This window comes from Archocentrus centrarchus, chromosome 17 (assembly GCF_007364275.1).
Source record: "Archocentrus centrarchus isolate MPI-CPG fArcCen1 chromosome 17, fArcCen1, whole genome shotgun sequence".
NCBI classification, from domain to species: domain Eukaryota; kingdom Metazoa; phylum Chordata; class Actinopteri; order Cichliformes; family Cichlidae; genus Archocentrus; species Archocentrus centrarchus.
The window spans coordinates 32275134-32296128 of record NC_044362.1 but is presented as its reverse complement, the minus strand read 5'-3'; the positions used below and the strand labels follow the sequence as shown (position 1 = coordinate 32296128).

Below are 20995 nucleotides of genomic sequence, written 5' to 3'. Positions count from 1 at the left end.
TGCTGCTTCACATCAGAGCTTCTTTTCTGGATCACACGGATCAGCTCAGTGAAGATCTTCTCACTGTGCTCCACTGTTTTATCTTCTACAAATGAAATATTCCAAGGTTTAAAAAGTTGAGCAAAAATAACTTTAATTTTATGAATGTAAATGGAGTTTCCCCCAGGTTAAATTTAAGTAGCCTGCAAATCTAGAATCTGGATTGGATCAGTTTCACTGTTAAACCAAATTTAAGCACGAAAAGATGCTTTCAGTGACTGAGCAAAAGAAAAAAAATACTGTCAACCACCAGCTCCCCCTCAGCCTCCTGACAGCAGAATCGTTAGGTGGTACAAACCCCCTGCAAGTACAAGTTCTACCTACAACACATAATTACCAGGTCTCAGTAGAAATTAATGGTCATATGAGCCTTAGTGACTTGAAAATGGCTAAGTAAGAACAGGAATTTAAAAAAAAATTGCTAAAATCATAATAAATATAAATCACAGCTGTCACTTTCTGTGATTGGCATTATTATTAAGAACTAAGTTGTCCGAGTATTTTAGGAGCTGCATCTATGATGTGAATTCGAACACAGTCACAAAATTTTCAGAAAAACTTGGCCTCTGATCTTTGACCTTGACCTAATTATGGCAAAAACTTAATCAGGTGATCTAGGGGTCACTGGCCATTTTTTATGTAAATTTAAAATGAATCGGACTGGTCGTTTTGCTGTAATATTGTTTACAAACAGACAAACATACTAAATACAACACTCTGTTACCCCCCTTTGGGTCAGGGTAAAAATGTACTCTTTCATGAGTATTGTCAAAGAGTGGATGTCTTTTTATGTGGCCAACTGTGGCTGTGTGCCTGAGCCAATCAGAAGAAAGGAGGGTGGCTTTAAGGGAAAGACAGAGGATTAACTGAGGGGCTGCTCGAAGGCCCTGCAAAACACAAACAGCTAATTTACTCTAATAGAGTCCAAGAATTTTAAAAAAGGCTCTCTTAAAACAAAAATCCTTTACATGCTGTAAATCTCAGTGAAAGAAAAACCACATTTGCATAAAAAGCTGATTTTTGTATCACAAACAGGTTGTTCGATGCATCCCTCTCATGTGCACAAACATTAGATCAATGCAGAGGAAAGATATTTAACAGGAAACTGCAGGTCAAATATCAGCATCAGCATCAAAATCTACATGACGTTAAATCTGAATGAAAAATTGCTTATGTGATGAAAAGCTTACAAAGGTTAATCTGTAAACCTGCAGCTGCACTACATGAACATGTGTGCGTCTCACTGATTAAAGCCCTGCAGCCAGAACAGCTAAACAGAAATAATAATACAAACTGAGGCATGTTTATGTTTATCGGATCTGAATTGATATGAAACAATGTCAGACACAAAGAAAAACTTGTGAAATAAGACATAACACTTAAGTTTCTTTCATATTTTACACCCAAATAAATCTTTATTTAAACTTAAGAAAATCCATAACCCTTCAGCACATCCTGAAGTTTTATGAAAACAAATCACATCATGGGTAACCTGATATCCATATTGATACAATATTTTTGGTCTAATCTGTTTTCCATCTTTTATCCCTGTGTAATACTGAACACCAAAGGAATCAAAACTTGGCTATAAAGAGCAGCATGTGACAAAAATATTTGTTTTCACGTTTGTTTTTCTGTAACAAAGCTGTTTGATAAACCGAGTTTATATGATTGATGTTTGTCACTTCTAGATGCTCAAAGTGAGGTCTGTCCAGGGTGCCTCAGTACAACCTGGACAGGTCACCAGTCTGTCGTAGGGGGGGCATGGCCCACACTTTGGGAACCACTGTTCTAGACACCGAAACAATAAAAATAGCAGTTCACATAAATACTGTTTTCAATAAGGACACAGAGACCGTATCCACTGAAATTCAGTGAGTTAGAAAGCAAACTGTAGGGATGATGAGCGTGAATCTGTTATGAAAATGTGAATACAGATTAGTAAATGTAGTTAATGTTTTATGAGAAGTAAAACAGTAACCAGTGTTAACTGGGTTTTCAGACTTTGAGTAGCTGTCTCAAGGTGGAGCTATTTTTTGTGCTAATTTTTCTCTCCCACTGTTTTTTTTTACTGCTTTAGAGATAAAACAGACCACAATGACCTGAAAATGAGGTCATCCTTTCACTTAAGTGCAGCAGAGATTTGGCTTCTTACAAGTGTGAGCTCAGTTTAATCAATATGAATTCTCATGTGCCTTCTCACATGCATCATCTGAATGAATCTCTTCCCACAGGTGCTACAAGAATGCGGCTTCTCACCTGTGTGGATTTTCTTGTGTTTTCTGAATGCCGATAAGTCACCAAATCTTTTCCCGCAGCTGCTACAAGAATACGGCTTCTCGCCCGTGTGGACTCTCATGTGAGTAATCAATTGTGGCATCTGAATGAAACTTTTCCCGCAGGTGCTACAAGAATGAGGCTTCTCACCTGTGTGAATTCTTTGATGACGTTTCAAATGTGATTTGTAACTGAAGCCTTTCCCACAGGTGCTGCACAAATAAGGCTTCTCACCTGTGTGAGCTCTCAGATGTTTAGTCAGTCTGGATTTAAACTGAAAGGTTTTTCCACAAGTGTCACATTTTACAGACTTTTTACCAATTTTATGCTGACTCTCTGACACAGGAGAGTTTTCTACTTTGTTACGGTGAGTTCCATTTCTGTGAGGTCTCCTCGTCTTTGGCTCTGCATTAATAGTTGATCCTGAGTCCACATGCTCACATTCGTCCTGATCGCAACTCTCTGGTTCAGGTGAGTTGTAAGAAAGGAGCTGGTCACTGTTTGTAGGAGGCACCATAAAGGTATCAGCCTCCTGCTTTTGTACAAGCGGCTCTCTTTCCTGACTTGTGCAGAGTTCCTCTGGTTCCTGTTTAATCTGTGGAAGCTCTGGGTCCTCCGGGTCCAGACTGGAGTTCCTCTCCTGGTTATAGACCTGCTGGTCATCCAGACCTCCCTCTTTCTTACAGACATGCTGTTGTGGGAGGTCTGAAGGGACAAAGGGAGAAAAACACACATTTGAGAAATCTAATCTTAACCATTTGCAAGTCTCTACATCAGGGCTCTTCAACTCCAGGCCTCGAGGTTTGGTGTCCTGCAGGTTATAGATGTGTCCCTGATCCAACACACCTGAATCAAATGGCTAAATTACCTCCTCAGTATGCAGTCAAGTTCTCCAGAGTCCTGCTAATGACTTCTATATTTGACTCAGGTGTGTTGAAGCAGAGACACATCTAAAAGCTGCAGGACACCGGCTCTCGACGCCTGAATTTGAAGAGCCCTGCTCTACATTATGAGCACATTGCTCACATGTCCCAGTGAAATTTAATATATACAAACGTGAGAAATTATTTGGACACTGATGCGAATGAGTGCTGAGTTGTGACACTCTGATTAGTAAACCCCAGCTCAGGATTTGGATGTTTATGACACTAAACACACACACACACACACACACACACACACACACACACACACACACACACACACACACACACAGGGATCATTATGTTTTCCACAAACATTTCAGTGATTGTATGATTTCACAATCATATTTTCAGTTTCAGCAGTCAGAGTGTACCAGTAGAAATTTTATTCCCATAAATAAATGAAGCGGATGAGCTGCTAGTTCTGAATCAGGACCTTCGGGATTTGGAGAAAATGCCTTTTTGGGGAAAAAAAGACAACAAAACTCAGCAGGTTACCTCAACGTGTCATTATACTGTGATATTTTCTGCTGCTTTGAACGTGTGTACTAAGCATCTCTTTGAGGATGCATTAAGTTCTGTTTGATTTCATTTTCAGGTTGTAAAATTAATTCGAATCTCAAAACTGTTTCCAACTCGTCAGCCAACAAACTTCAGCTGGATCATTTTATCATTTAACTTTTAGGTTTAAGTACTGTATTCAGAAAATCCCAACTCTTAGGTCAGTTTCCTCTTCGACTGATACAAAGTGTAGATTTAAAAGTTATGAAAAGAGATGCATTATTGCAGGTCCTTTAAGAATAAATCTAACTTTAAGCTCTGAATAGAATTCTACATGAATCATATTCATTTTTTTAAAGATCATTAAAGTTTTGCATACCTGTTCTGTGTAACTTTATTTCAGGTTTCCAGATGGTATCCAGCAGTTTGCGCCTCTCTTCCCCGGTCCAGACAATGATGCCTTCAGTCTCCTGCTTCAGTAGAAGATGCTCTCCTTCCTGACTGATGCAGAGTTCATCCAGTTCCTCTTTAATCTGTGGATGCTCTGGATCCTCCTGGTCCAGACTGGAGTTCCACTCCTGGTTACAGACCTGCTGATCATCGAGACCCTCTTCTTCCTTACACTTCATAGTGCTGTGGGAGGTCTTGAGGAAGGAACAAAAAAGGTTACTAATGTGATGACAGGAAAACACACATCTAAGCAAAAACAGTTTAAAAAAAATTAAAGGAACACTTTTTAATCAGAGTTCAGCATCAAGTCAATTAAACTACTGGGATATTGATGTGATCAGGTAAGTAGCAGAGAGGGTTGTTAATCAGTTTCAGCTGCTTTTGTCTTCAACAATGAGAAAACCCCCAAACTGTAATGGTTTTACAGGTGAAGGCCATTTACTTTTTCCCTCCTCATATTTTCTGACTTTTTTTTTTAACTAGTTCTGCATTTGGCTACGGTCAGTGTCACTGCTGGTAGCATGAGGCCATACCTGGACCCTACAGAGGCTGCACAGGTAGTCGAATTCCTCCATGATGGCACATCAATACGTGCCATTGCCAGAAGGTTTGCTGTGTCTCTCAGCACAGTCTCAGAGCATGGAGGAGACTCCAGGAGACAGGCAGTTACTGTAGGAGAGCTGGACAGGGCTGTAGAAGGTCCTTAACCCATCAGCAGGACCGGGATCTGCTCCTTTGTGCAGGAGGAACAGGATGAGCACTGCAGAGCTACAAAATGACCTCCAGCAGCCACTGGTGTGAATGTCTCTCAGAAAGAGACTTTATGAGGGCTCGATGTCCTCTGGTGGGCGCTGTGGTCACTGCCCGACACCGTGGAGCCCGACTGGCATTTGCCATAGAATACCAGAACTGGCAGGTCCACCACTGGCACTCTGATTTTCCACAGATGAGAGCAGGTTCACCCTAAGCACACGTGACCGATGTGAAAAGGTCTGGAGATGCTGTGGAGAACATTATGCTGCCTGTAACATCATTCAGTGGGTCAGTGATGGTCTGGGAATGTACATCCAAGGAGGGACACACAGACCTCTGCAGGCTAGGGAACGACACCCTGACTCCCATTAGGTATCAGGATGAAATCCTTGGACCTGTCAGACCCTGCACTGGTGCATTGGGTCCTGGGTTCCTCCTGGTGCACATCAAGGCCCGGCCTCAAGTGGTGAGAGTATGCTGGCAGTTTCTGGAGGATGAAGGAACTGATATCCCTAACTTGTTTCCTAACCTAAATCCAGTAGAACACCTCTGGGATACTATGTTTCAGTTCATCTGATGCTGCCAGTTTGCTCAGACTGTCCAGGAGCTCATGTGAGTGAAATTTAAAGTGCATAATTGTGACAACTGTTTCAGGAGCACCTAGTTGAGTGACTCTCGAGTTCTGACACTCTTATTAACAAAGCTCAGAATGAAAACAGAATCAGAGAAAAACCAAAGGAGGCTCTGGTGGTGCCATCTGAGTGTGTACTGCAACTTCATTTATTTTTACACTTATTTAAAAACTAAACAATTTCCATGAATCTAAATATAATTCAAAGAGTCATGGGACACAGAGTCACCTGGATGGGAGTTAGGCATTATCTCAGGAATATTACAGCAATTTCAATGTACTGTAGTGGACCCAGAAGAGGAATCTTTGAAGCATGTCACATAAACTATGAAGGATTATTTATGATCAGAACTGTCATTTATTTTCACAAGAATACTACAGACATATGAAATTATGCTTCGCAGATTTGTTGTGACTGAAGGAAGTGGTGCATTTTGCGCAAAGCTATTCTTTATTCTCACAAGAATAAAAGACCATGTCTGCAGAAAAAAATGCTAATATCTCGTACCCCTGTTTCACTCTTTCACTCACACACACACACACACACACACACACACACACACACACACACACACACACACACAATAACTTTATCTTAAAATGCACAGTATAATAAATCAAACTGAGGGGTCTTTCTTTTTGTTTTTAACTGGACCAGAACAATCAGCAGAAAAGAGGTCCACTACCATAAACCCGAGGGTAGAAGCACAAGAACATTTCGCGGCGGACACTTTTCACAGCTGCAATCCTAAAACGGAGCTCTGATTGCTGTTAGTTCACTGAGACCGTCACAGTTTTACAAACCTGTTCTGTGCGACTTTATCTCGGGTCTGATATCCAGCAGCCTGCGCTCACGGTTGGTCTCCTCCTCATACCGGACGATCGTTTCTTCTTCGGCAGCAGCAGTTACTCTCTCCTTGAAACTCCAGTTGTTGCTTCATCAACTAAAATATTTCTGTTATATCAAAAGTTTCCAGCTGAATGCAGATTGCACATAAAGCTAACTTCCGTCTTGAATAAGCGTAAGAGTCTCGTCGTTGCCGTTCTTCTTCGGCTTCTTTTGGATTTCCAGCACACTCGATGAGTCAAAGGCGTATTGCTGCCTTCCTCAGGTAGCTTGTAAAATTTCAACGAGAATCAAGCCCTTAAAGTTTACACTTTACTCCCAAAAGTATTCACTCACCATCCCGATAACTGAATTCAGGTGCTCCAATCACTCCCACGGCCACAGATGTGTAAACCAAGCACCTAGGCATGCAGACTGCTTCCACAAAGATTAGTGAAAGAATGGGTCGCTCTCAGGGGCTCAGAGAAATTTCCTCATTACTAAATATTCCACAGTCAGCTGTTAGTGGGATTATAACAAAGTGGAAGCGATTGGAAACGACAGCAACTCAGCCCCATACTGGTAGGCCACATAAAATCAGAGTGGGGTCAACAGAAGCTGAGGATAATAGCACACAGAGGTCAAACTTTCACCAGCTTTCTGCAGATTCAGTTGCTACAGACCTCCAAACTTCATGTGGCCTTCAGATTAGCTCAAGAATAGTGCATAGAGAGCTTCATGGATGGGTTTCCATGGCCGAGCAGCTGCATCCAAGCCTTACATCACCAAGCACAATGTAAAGCATCGGATGCAGTGGTGTAAAGCACGCCGACACTGGACTCTAGAGCAACGGAGACGTGTTCTCTGGAGGGATGAATCACACTTCTCCATCTGCCAATCTGATTGACGAGTCTGGGTTTGGTGGTTCCCAGGGGAACGGTACTTGTCTGACTGCATTGTGCCAAATGCATAAAAAAAAAAAAAAAAAAATATATATATATATATATATATATATATATATACATATATATATACACACACACACACACACACACATGGGGGAGAGAGAGAGAGAGAGATTGTGTGTATGAGGCGAACCTCATCCTCTAAGAACACCAGAGTCTCTGGCTCAAACTGGAACAGTAGAGCATGAGGCAGAGGGGTCAGAGACAGACTGAAATTATAGCTCTTACAGTGGCAACTTTATCAATAAAAAGGTAAAAACTTATTGCACATATCAGAGGATGTTTCAGAACAGGCAGACTGTGAAGCATTCAGGACGATAGTTGATAGTTTTAAATAACAGGTGTTGGTTCTGACAGATGCAATGATGTTTGAGGGGTATTCTCTTTTAGCCTCTTTAACAGTGTTTTGGTAATGACACCAACAGTCTGATGATTTGTAGTATAAAGTACAGTATAGCATAAATTAAATATGGATCATTTGGAACGGTGAATCATGCAAATTTACTTTAGTAGAGTTCAAGAATAAAAATATGGAGCTGAAGATGAGCCTGTTTCCCTTTAATCAAAGTACCACTGATTAAATATTCAACCATAAAATGTCACTTTTGAAAACTGACTGAAATGCAGGATTCTAAAACAGGCAAGAGTAACAAAAAACCTAGACAGTCAGCTATCAAAATTAAAGGAAGTCAAAGACTAAACACAGAGTGGAAGGCTAGGAAGTATACTTAATTCAGCTGAAGGATTCAAATAAACAGGAAACAAAATTCAGCCAAGCAATTGTGATTTAAAAAAAAAAAAAAAAAAAAAAGAAACATGAAACTTTGAATTATTGCAGAGGAAAGATATTTAATACCAGACAGCAGGTCAGACAGTTTCCCAATTATCAGGCTGAATATGAAAAATTGCTTATTTGAAGACCAAAAGCAATGACAAAGCATTTAAACATATTAAGTTATTTACTATTACACCTTCATGCAGTTTAACTGTAAACCTGCAGCCACACTACATGAATATTTTATGTGTATCACTGAGTAAAGCCCTGCAGCTAGGACAGGTAAACAGGAGCTATGATACAGACTGAGGCATGTCTACTCAGTCAAAACATCAGTTTCAAAATTTAAATAAAACATCACACACACACACACACACACACACACACAAAAATTGTAAAATGAGGCAGAATGCTCTTTTGTTGCTTTTAAATTTTAGATATTACACCTCAAAGTGAAATTTTGTCACTAGAGGTTTTAATGAAATTTTTATTTAAACTTTAAAGGATGAAAAACACACTCAGAAGCATCAAAACTAAATGACTCAACGGTGCAGGCGCACACTGAAGTTTAACTTTCAAGAAAATTAACATCAACACATGAAGTAACCTAAAATTCATAATGATACAATATTTTTGGTCTAATTTGTGTCACTTTCCAGCATTTTGTAAGCGAGCAGACATGAGAGCGCTCCTTCCCAAAAAAAGACTGAAAGGGTGTGCGCTCCACCTGGCTGCATGTGGCTGATGTGATTGAGGGATCTAGGAGCGTGCACCCATGAAAATTAAAAGGAAAAAAAAAAATTCACCTAACATTTGAGGTCTAGTCTACTAAATTTTTCCTAAACAAACTTATCAACACAGACCAATTTGAAAATCAAATCTTTGAGCTCTTAGTGAAACAATAACTGACTTTGAAAAACACAATCTACACAAAGTACAAAATTCTCAGTATGCCTGCATCCTCTTCATGCTGCCATTGCCAGTGTCAGTAGTTTGTCAGTTGCTGTTGCCATTTTTCCCTGTATGTATGCGTGTATGTTATACCCCACTCTGCATTTAATCATTGCCTTAAAATATAAAGCACCTTGAGGGGACTTGTGATTTGTAACTATAAAATAGCTGAATGTGTTCTTGATCTTTGAATCATAGTGTAACTGCGAGCCAACATTCAAATACTGCATTTTTTTTCTCAGGATCTCTCTCCTTCATTCTTGTTTGGTGGACCACAGTCACAAATGAGTACTGCAATCCCAGCGGAAGTGCAGCAGGCCGAAATTTCATCTGCCAATCAGGTGCCATGTTGCAAATCATACCGCATATCAATGCCACACTACCGTAAGCGTGTGTATTAAGGTACCAGACTGGAGACAAGATCCACACCTCTTGCCACCAAGTCAGTTGCAATGAAATACAGAAAGGAGGCATAAAAATAAAAGACAGACAACTCTCATGCCTGACAGAGGAATCAAATCTTTGCTATAAAAAGCAACAAGTGACAATTTTCTTTTGCTTGGTTTTCTATAAAAGCTTTTTAGTGAATAAAGTTAAAGGACATCAATCTACAATTAATACTTGTGAGTCACCTCTACAGTCTAAAACAGTGAAAATATAATTTCAAATATAAAATCAGGCTTTTTCTACAATCATAAGACTAAGCCAATAAATGGAATAAAGAATATAGTGTTTGTATCTGCTTGAGAGAGAAAACATACCATATTGTCCTGTGAATTCATCTCTTCCCTCAGGTGTTGCACTGCTTTGGCTTCTCACCAGTGTGGACTGTACTGTCACAGTGCTACAAGTCTCCCAAGTTTTGCAAGTATGAAACTTTTAACCAGTATGAATTCTCATGTGTCTTTTTAACTGTGTTGTCTGTTTGAAAGTTTTCCCACAGGTGCTAGAAGATAACGGCTTCTCACCTGTGTGAATTTTCGTGTGAGTTTTCAAGTGTATCATCTGACTGAATCTTTTCTCACACATGCCGCAAACATATGGCCTCTCACCTGTGTGAATTCTTGTGTGTTTTCTGAATCCTGATAAGTCCCTGAATCTTTTCCCACAGATGCTACAAGAATATGGCTTCTCACCTGTGTGAATCCTCATGTGAGTTTTGAATGATTTTAAATCCCTAAATCTTTTCCCACATGTAGTGCAAGGATATGGTTTCTCACCTGTGTGAATTCTCATGTGAACTTTAAATGCAGATGAGAAACTAAATCTTTTACCACAGGTAGTGCAATAATAAGGCTTCTCACCTGTGTGAACTCTTAGATGTTCGTTCAGTCCAGATTTAAACTGAAAAGTTTTTCCACAAGTTTCACATTTTAAACACTTTTTACTTGTGTTAGTTTTACACTGAGACTCTGACCCGGGAGAGTCGTCTACTCTGTTAGCACATTGCCTCTTGATTGGCTTTGCTCTTCTAGATGATCCCAAGTCCACTTGCTTGCTTTCTCCCTGATCTCGGCTTGCTGATTCAGGAGAGTTGTGAGAAAGGAACTGGTCACTATTTGGTTCTGGTTTACATTCTTCATAAGCAGGAGTCACCATAAAGGTATCAGTCTCCAGCTTCAGTAGAAGATGCTCTCCCTCCTGACTGGTGCAGAGTTCCTCCTGTTCCTCTTTAATCTGTGGAGGCTCTGGGTCCTCCTGGCCAAGACTGCAGTTCCTCTCCTGGTTGCAGACCTGCTGGTCATCCAGACCCTCTTCTTCATTAAAATCTTTTTGTTGTGGGAAGTCTGAAGGGACAAATATGAGAAAAAACATCTGAAAAAACAGATTCTAATGTCAACCATTACATAACTACTGTGAGCCTGTTGCTCACACATACCTGTGAAATTTAAAGTGAATAAATGTGACAAAGAATTTTGACACTGATGCAAATGACGGAGTTCTGACACTGAGCTTAACCTGAACTTAGGCAAAGTTCATCTTAATATTTGGATGCTTGTTATTCTACATATATATAAACTTTAAAGATATTGGTTGTAGATATCTAGACTTGGTACAGTTGTAGTCATGGCCATAAAGAAACTGCATCCTCCTCCATCCTCTGCAAATTTTTTTGTAGGACATAAAAAAATGATTTGGTCCTCAGCAGGTCTTAAATGAGGTAGATATCTCAGTTGGTAAAATTGTTTTGAATCAGACTTAAATGGAATTTAATCTGTTCCCATATTTTTCAACCTGAACTGATATTTTTTTTTTTTTTTGGGGGGGGGGGGGGGGGGGGGGGGTAACAGGAGGACAGAGGGGGGGAAGGAGCAGCAGCCTGAGTCTAACCACAAACACAAGGTAACAAAGCAGTGCTGGACAATAGGCAGTCTCAAGGTGCAATACCACATCATCTGTCAGATATTTTGTATCTTCTTTGCCTTTGTTGTATCTTTGTTTATTATTTATCTATTTATTCATTTGCTTGTATATTTCTGACTATATTTCTGCTTGTGTGCCTGTAACATAAAAGTGCTACTGGAACTTTAATTTTCCTGACGGAACCCTCCCAAAGGGTTTAATAAAGTTTAATCTAATCTAATCTAATCTAGATGAAGGTTGGGTTTCAGGTGCGACACGCTTGTATACAGTAATGTAAAAAAGATTATGCAATCATATATTTCAATAGCTTGTAAAATCTCCTTTAGCAGCAGTAAGGTGAGGTAATCATTCTATATATTCAATCAGTCTCACATTGTGGAAAAAATCTGGGTCACTCTTCACCGAGTCCTGCAACAACATTTCAGTCAGGCTGAGGTCTAGACTTATGCTGCGTTTCCATTAGTATCTACTCAGCGTGGGTCGACTCAACTCAGCATGACTCGCCAAGGTCTTGTTTTGTTTCCACTGCAATTGAGTACCACCTCAATGTGGGAGGAGTCAATATAGCAACACGGACAGTATGATGTAATTTGTATGCGACTCAAAACACAACAACAACAATGGATAAGATAGAGGCAAGATAACATAGCTAAGGCAAGTTTACTATCGTCATCATGCGTAAGTCCCCAGTACAAAGTTTTAATGGATGAAGGTTATCATTGTTATGTATTAATCCTATACTGCCAAACATGTCATAATCGGCTGTCATAGTCACTCTAGGCATTCAACTGAGCCTCCCCATGCTTTGTGTGCCTCCAGCTTCTTGCTGTGGGGTTTTAAAAATGGCGCGGTTGATTATGGTGAAGGAGTCGCTCTCATGACTCAACTAGTTACGACACTCCCTGACCAACCAGTGGCATGCTGTTCTTCCACGTCACATTTTCGGGTCGGCTCGGATCGCTTTGAACCCCGGCTGAGTGGGTACCAATGAAAATGCGGTATTTGACTAGACCATTGCAACACTTTGATTCTTTTGTTTTTCAGCCATTTTGTTGTAGATTTGCTGCTGTGCTTGGGAGCACTTTCCTGTTGCATGATTCAATCTCACCCAAGTTTTACCTGTAGGACAGACGGCCTTACACTTGACTCTAGAATACTTTGGTATACAGGAGTTCATGGTAGACATAATGACTGCAAGGCTCCCAGGTCCTGTGGCTGCAAAACAACACTCCACCACCGTGCTGTACGAGATGTTTGTGTTGACCAGGGTAATAATAGTTTTGGATTTTACATTATCGTTTAGTTTTAGTTAGTTTTTACTTTTTTCTTTAATTCAGTTAGTTTTAATTAGTTTTCAGAGCAGTTTTGCTCATTTTTATTAGTTTTTATTTTTGGTTTATTGCTCAGTTTTAGTTTAGTTTCATTAGTTTTTCATACTTTGTCAGGTGCAAGATTCAAGGTACAAGAGTAACTCGTCAGTGCAGCAGATTAACAACAGCTTCTGTTTTGGAGCTAGCTTGGTTAGATGCTCGATATGTGGCCGACCTCATGTCGCACTTCTGCTTGTGTAGCTGGATTGTGTGTGTTCATTACCTTATGGTCGTGTGCTGGTGTTTTATATGCGGTGCCGGCTGGGACTTCTTTTGGTCCTCGCTCTTTGTGCTCATTTTTTTGGCTGCAAACATATTTGTCCCTGTTTTTTCACTTTCTTCATTCCCTCGATTCTTTATATTGATTGTTCCTGATTGTTATTCTCTCACTGATAAAGTGGCCGGAAACGCACAAGGACGGAACAGGTTCATCACAACGTTGCAGCTGCATTGACCCGACGGGTAGTCACATTTCTCGTTAACTCTAATAACCCCAGTGCTGACATGCTGTGTTTGGTTTTCACCAGACATCTCCACTTTGGTTTAATTTGTCCAAAGGACAGTGCTCCAGAAGACTTGTAGTTTGCAAACCTAAGCTGTGCTGCCATGTTCTTTTTAGAAAGACGAGCCTTTCTCCTGGCAACCCTTCCAAACAGGCCATCCTTGCTCTATCTTTTTCTAATTGTACTGTCATGAGCTTTTTTGACATGCTAACTGAGGCCGTTAGAATCTGAGATGCAGCCTTGCAGTTTCTCTGACCACTTTGACCTTGGAGTGAATTTGCTGGGATGTCCACTCCTGGGAAGATTGGCAACTGTTTTGAAAGTTTTCCATTTGCGAATAATATACCACCATAGAAAGATGGAATTCAAATTATTTCAAAATAATTATATAACCCTTCTAAGGTGGATACACAGCAACAGTTGCTTCTTTATGATATCTATCCTTGGCATTGATCACACTAGAAGATTAATTAAGAGGTGCAAGTAGCAACCAGGAGCTGAGCTGTTCAAAATACTGCAGTTGGAATTCCCTGGCAGTGTAACTTTCATCCTACCAATATATTTGACATATATGAACTATTGGCTCGGGTCATTTTGCCCCCAACACAAAAAAAATTGTATAAACACACAACTAGCCAGGCCAGAGATATAATCTCTACAGCATGCTGTCGGTCTAAACCATAACCTCTCAGGACATCTCATCTAGGAGGCATCATTTGTACCACCTCAGCAGGCTCATTTTAAGAGGAGTAGTGGTTCTACTCAGAGCCCCTCTCAAATAGCAGAGCCAAATGGCATTGTAGATGGTCTCACAAACTCACACTGGTGTTCTAGGGTTAAAAGGACAGCTCACATTAATTAACATAACCATTTAAGTTCAGCATGCAAATATGCCAAATTTAACTATACAGGCTCGTTTTCATCTGCATCGATGGTGTACAGCTGTCTGTGGTGCATTTTTAGGTTTGCGGTGTTTCTCCACGACTGTTACACAACATGAATCACAAAAGTCCTTTTTCTTGATGCTGACCTCAAAGGCAAAATGCCACCATACCGCTGATTTTCGTTAAGACTGAATCGTCAGGTGATTCTTGTGGTTTGGTGAAAATGATTTTCTGCACTAAAATTCAAGTTATGTTTTCCTTCAGTTCCACATGTATAATGTTGTTAGGTGTATATGCATTCATCTTGAGTCACGTATAGGCTAATCACAGTTTTGGCAGTTTGTTAATCTCAGAGCAACTGTGATTTGAAAGTGAATAATCACTCAGCTCTAATGGGAATAATTTTATTTACCACAAAAAAAACACCTGTAACTGTTAACAGTTTAGAAAACAGATGTATTAGTGCTAGCTGTTGCAGTTAAATTCTTCTTGTGCTTCTACTTTTAAAATTTACTCTGAGCCTCTTTATTCTTCTTTTTGTATTAAGATCTCGACATAGAGTTCTACATACCTGAACTGTGTAGCAAATTTGTTTCAGGTTTCCAGATGGTATCCAGCAGTCTGAGCCGCTCTTCCCCGGTCCAGAAGATGATGCCTTCCTGTTTCACTACAAGCTGCTCTCCCTGCTGACTGATGCAGAGGTCCTCCTGCTCCTCTTTAATCTGTGGAGGATCTGAGTCCTGCTGGTCCAGACTGGAGCTCCTCTCCTGGTTACAGACCTGCTGGCCATCCAGACCCTCCTCTTCCTTACAATTCATGTTGCTGTGGGAGGTCTTGATGAAGAAAAGGACACAAGGAAAAGGTTACTAATGCAATGACAGGAAAACACACATCTGAGCAATTATATTCCAGCAGGGCTCTACACTCTGAGCATGTCGATCACATATGTGAATGAAATTTAAAGTGTACAAATGTGATAAACGTTTCAGGAGCAGCTGTGTGAGCGCGCAGGGTTATTAATAACCTTAACAATTTCAATGGAACTTGAATTTAATTCAAACCAAAAACTAACATATTAAAAAAAAAAGAAAAAAAAAAAAAAGGTCGGGGGCACAGAGTTAGGCCCTGATGAGGGACATTTTTGACATTAAATGACACCTCAAAGGTAAATGGCCGGTCCCTGCCAACATACGAGATTCACTGGTGTTAGATTAACTCGTGACGACAAACTGGGAAATAAACACTGTGAACCCTTCACAGTTTTAAGCACAACAATCTACCATTCTCATTCAAGTTTAACTGGTGACATTCACATGAGCAATGTTGCCACGAAAATGGCAATTGACAAATACAGGTGACTACACCAGTGCCTGTCACACACGTGCATTTGGCTTCATGACCACATTTTAGTTCAAATTTGAGTGGCTGCACTTACACCTGTAACACTATTGGAGCCAAATAAGAGTTTAACTAAGTTTAAACTGACAAATTTAGTAAAATCTAAAAAACATGTTCAAATATGCAATACATGCACAATTTTAATTCTGAAAATTAAAACCACTCATTAAGCAGTGACAACAATAATCATTTAAGTATATTTAATAACATGCAATACATTTATAGTCTCCATCTTTGCAGGGAAAACATTTTCTCTGAAAGGTACCACTCGGGCAGCACGCACCTTCAGTGGAATGACTCACTTCTCTCTTCTACACACCTATCCACTTCTCTAAAACAACCTACCTACTCCACTGTAGCACAAACAAATACAGTTGTGATCAGAGATTTACATAAACTCATGTTGGGCATGAATGTTGGGATAATTTGGGGCTTTTAATGATTTCTTTGATCTGTTCTTTTCCCAGGGTGGAGTAATTATACAGCATGCATGACTTTAAAAACAAGAGCTGGATGCACAAGTTTGAAATTATTTAGGATTTCCTCTAATCCACACAAGGTCAAAAGTATACATACAGGCTCAAATATAAACGTATACTCACTTAAATCTTTTAATAAGTGGTTCTGAAGGTTCTACAATGTCTCTTAACCTGACAAAGCAGAGGGCTATTACCTTATCATTAGTGACCATGATTGACTACAACTGGTAGTTTCTCTTTGCCAGCACTCATTGGATTGAACAATACACAGTGAAACGCAGAAATCTGCTCTGAAGGACACAAAAAATATTAGAAGACAAACTCTGTGAGCTCTCACTTACAAAGAGGAGCCAACGTCTGGGAAATTTCACTATGAGCTGATGCCAACAGAGGCTGGATTTAGGAACTGGGGGGGCTTCCCCTGACACCCATTATGTTTCAGTGTTAAGTCTGTTTCGTCCTTTTAACTCTGGAATGCTTTTCATCATTAAAATTTTTTAAATGCTTTCAGTTTCAAGTCCAAAAAGGTACACACCTTAATATGTGAGGTAATTATATGGCAGGTATATTTAGATATCATGCAGTATTGAAGTTACTTCAAATGCTATAACGTAGTTTAAGATCAGAATCAGAATCAAACTTTATTGGCCAAGGTATGCTATGCATACAAGGAATGTGATTTTGGTTACAGGAGCTCACAGTGCACATTATCAAACTTTCACATAAGATAAGATAAATAAGAAATAAAAATAAATAAACTATAACCTGCAATTACTACCTCACTCACTCAGGTGCACACACACGCGCACACAAGGTCATACCTATAAACCTTATATTGTGGGAAGTAGGGGTCTAAAGTTGCACTCAGCATTTTAACTTTAGACTTTAGATAAGTTCAGTAAGAACTATAAGATATTAGGGCTGCATAACGATTATTTTAGTAATCGAGTATTCTATCGATTATTCCATCGATTAATCGGATAAGAAATACTTTTTTTATTAACAGTTTATCTGCATATTTTAACTTCCGTACTGCAGTTTTTCGCCGTGTGAACAAACAGCGGTGGATGGAGCAGCTACAAAGTTCTCTTTTCTCCGCCTTAACACTTGCTGATCAGGTGCTTGATGAAGGACCTCCAGCTGTTTCCCAGTAAAGATTTTAATGGTGGTTACTAAAAGAAAAAGCTGCTGTTTTGGACGCTGGAAAAACATTTCGTTTTGCACTACTTGAGCTCACCGGCTCTTTGCGCTTGCGCAGTTAAAACCGCTGCCTGCTATGAGTGTTTTGAAAAACTAGTGGCTGTGGGAGCCATGGCGCATGTGTGAGTAATGTTGTAATGCTTTGTATTCACAAGCATTCTCAAAAATACGTTTCTACTGCAGGTCTATATTTAGTCACTAATAAGGGATTAAAAAAAAATAAATTTTGACGGAGCCTCCCGGTCCTGGGGGGCGGGCCTTCCGGTACCAAACCATCGCTAGTGCTAATGGCCCGCGCTCTAGCAAACCAGTTCTGGTAGCTACAGCTGAAGTAAAGACAAAAATAACAGCTGAAATTGTCAGCGAGCACAACACACACAGACACACAGAGAGCAGTGGAGGCGTGGAAATGCATGTCAGCGATAGTCGCCACCCGTCCGGTAAAGTACGGAACCCCGCATGTTACGGAGCCGTATTCCACGGAGTCCCGTAACATACGGGGTTCTGTATTTTACGAGACAGGTGGCAACTCTAGCGATGATCCACTCTGTGTTAAAGGAAATCATCGCAGCGACGGAGAGCTTTTTAGAATCTGTGTATGTGTGTGCGCGTGATTCACACTCCAGTCCAGTAGGTGGCGGTAATGCAGTTCTATGTTGGTTTGCCAGCCACCAATAAACCCACAAAAAGACGACGGAGCACTAATGCTGCTAATGCTAGTGAGGAGCGCCGCTTACACCGAGACAGCTGAGCGCTGCAGAGTTTAAACGAAGCATCGACACAGTAAACGTATGTTGATAATTTTTTAGAATCGATTTAATCGAGTTAATCGATGAATCGTTGCAGCCCTATAAGATATACTTCAAAATACTCCAGTACTATTTTTATCATCTAATAAAAACAATCTACATGACTGAATAAGGTAATATGTAAGTAGATGAGAGATTATATACATTACATATACATACACATGAGCCATTATTTACTTCTATTTTTGATAATTAGCAAATACAGGGAATATTTCTGAACATTTTTGCACAGTCTCATGCACAGGAATACTATGAATTAAACATTTTTCCCACCCTAAAACACTGAGAATTACTGTTTGTCTACTTTTTAAAAACACAACAAATATTTCCAGTGTAGTTCCAGCAAGAGAGCAGCGTAAATAGAAACTGGGTAAAGCAGCTTCCAACAACATCTCAAGATAAGAGCTGGTTTAAGAAGCCTTCTCACTCTAAACTTTTAACCCTTCTTGATCTACCTACTCACTTCACCTCTAAAATATACCTGCTACAGCAGGGGTGGCCAACTCCAGGCGTCAAGAGCCCCTGTCCTGCAGATTTTAGATGTGTCTCTGCTTCAACACACCTGAGTCAAATATAGAAGTCATCAGCAGGACTCTGGAGAACTTGACTGCATACTGAGGAGGTAACTCAGCCATTTGATTCAGGTGTGTTGGATCACGGACCCATCTAAAGCCTGCAGGACACTGGACCTCGAGGCCTGGATTTGAGGATCCCTGCCCTACAGTGTCTCAAAGACTCGTTCTTTAATCCCCAAAGCACAAAAAAGATAAGCTACTTCTTGATAATTGGAAACCAACTGATAATTTAAAATAATGATAAAATTACTGCACGCAGCATTACAAAGACACGTAAACACTTGATGAAACTCAGCCCGACTATCACCGACAGACATAACCAACAACATAAGGCTTTTCTTAGACGTCATAGATTATCCAGAATTAATAGAGGATATCCTTTTATCAATTTCCTGTCCTACCAAGAGGAGATGCTATTTTTATGCAAGTTTACATGGTGCAGTGAGATATTAAGTATCTGCTCCCACAGGTGAAGATGCATCACGCCATCTATACCGACTGTGACTGCACCTTTAATCAGCAGCAAAGCATCCAACTAAATGATCAGAAATCGCTCTCAGCAGGTCTGTCACCTCTGTCCTGTCTCTCCTTTGGAAACAGAACTTTTGAAAGCAATAACTGGAAAAGGTCCTACTAGGTTACATTTAAAATTATGCACAACTGTTTCCCTGTAAAGATGCATTGTGTAAAAATCATAATGAAACAAGAATCTTCTGGTAACACCTTTATTATGAACTTTAATTAATAAAAAAGGTATTACTATGTCTTTGCGGGAAAGATTTATGCCATTTGGCACAGAAACAATGTTCTTAAGGACAAGGTTTTATGCTTATTTCAATCTAAAAAAGTCTTTTTTTTATCTAGAGCGTTACATATTTCGTTCTTGTTCACGGTTTTAAATGAGATGTCTGAATAATGTGACTTAGACTGGAATATTTGTAATTTTCGGTAAATTGGTTGTGTTTAGATAAAGTATGAAAGAAGTCTTCCTGGTGTTTATTTCCCGGTTTGCCGTCAGCGGGTCACGGTGACCGGCCTGCAGACGCGGGTGGACACGGGGGCGAAGGCTCCGGCTTTAAGCGTGTAAAGCCCACCTTTAGTAAAGTCACGTCCCCGTGTCTCACTGGATGTTCAATACTAAAAGTTTATGGTTTAAAAAAAAAGAGACGCGTTTGTGTTATATTTATAAAAAATATGCCACAGCTCCTCTTTGATTTCAGTCTGTTAGCCTACAAACGGAGCTCTGATCAGATCCCACACGAGCCGTTTCCCCGCGTTAGTTCACCGAGACCATCACAGTTTTTCATACCGATTCTGTGACTTTATCTCCGGTTTCCGGCTGAAATACAGCAGTCTGAGCTGACGGTTGGTCTTCTCCTCATACCGGACGATCGTTTCTTAACCTGAGCAGATTTGTTCGGCAGCAGCAGTTAATCTCTGCTCGATAAACTCTCACATAAGGAACTGGAAACAGAGGAATAAGAGTGGCGTCATTTCCGTTCTATCTGTTCTTCTTTTGGATTTCTGGCAGACTATACGCATGAAAGACGTTGTGCTGCCCTCGTCAGGTCATTCGTATAACTCCAAGGAGAATCGAGCCGGTTTATAAAGTCTGGTACTTTGCAGAAACCTGAAAACAGAATTCATAATTCCCCAAAGATCTCAGTAGGGTATTAACTTTACTCTAAACTTAAGAAAGTAAGTATATTTGTGTTTGTTTGATTAATTATTTGGCTGACTGCTGCAGAACAAACAAAACTAAGAAGTAGATGAAGCTCAAAAGAGGGAGGGGGTGAAAGAAAAGATTTCATGAGACAGCAGTTTTATGTGTTTATTCTAACATCAGTGATTACAATCACTGAAAGGCCAGAAATGGGATACAGGTATGCAGTACACCAAAACAAACAAAAAAAAATCACATCAATATAACATTAAAATAAATTCCTAAAATTCTCAAAGGGATATTAGGCTACTATATTACACTAATTAAAGTTAAAACTAACTATTGCAGTTGCACTACTTTATATACAGCCATATACAACATATACAACCATGATTAAAACATGAATATATAAATATATATATATTTATATATTCATTTATTTATATATATATAAATAAATAAATAAATAAATATATATATATATATATATATATATATATATATATATATATATATATATATATATATATATATATATATATATATATAACTCATTGTGCTGAAGGATACTACAAAGACATACACACACAAAAATGCTTCTTGGCAATGACTCTTATACAATTGGAAAGGCTGTTTATTTCCTCTTGAATGGAGCCACA

At 39.7% G+C, this 20995-nt stretch overlaps 2 protein-coding genes across 2 annotated transcripts; both read right to left on the bottom strand.

The window, feature by feature from the left end:
• Window positions 1-1475: 1475 nt before the first annotated feature.
• Window positions 1476-6612, bottom strand: LOC115795865 (zinc finger protein 250-like). Its single transcript, XM_030751990.1, has 3 exons — window positions 6379-6612; window positions 4120-4384; window positions 1476-3021 (listed from the first exon to the last, which is right to left on the bottom strand). The coding sequence occupies exons 2-3, from the start codon at window positions 4367-4369 to the stop codon at window positions 2210-2212; spliced, it is 1062 nt and encodes a 353-aa protein (XP_030607850.1). The 5' UTR covers window positions 4370-4384; window positions 6379-6612; the 3' UTR covers window positions 1476-2209.
• Window positions 6613-8205: 1593 nt separating this feature from the next.
• On the bottom strand, window positions 8206-20157 carry LOC115795857 (zinc finger and SCAN domain-containing protein 2-like). The gene is made up of 3 exons (XM_030751979.1): window positions 19983-20157; window positions 14784-15045; window positions 8206-10878 (listed from the first exon to the last, which is right to left on the bottom strand). The coding sequence occupies exons 2-3, from the start codon at window positions 15028-15030 to the stop codon at window positions 9971-9973; spliced, it is 1155 nt and encodes a 384-aa protein (XP_030607839.1). The 5' UTR covers window positions 15031-15045; window positions 19983-20157; the 3' UTR covers window positions 8206-9970.
• Window positions 20158-20995: the final 838 nt, after the last annotated feature.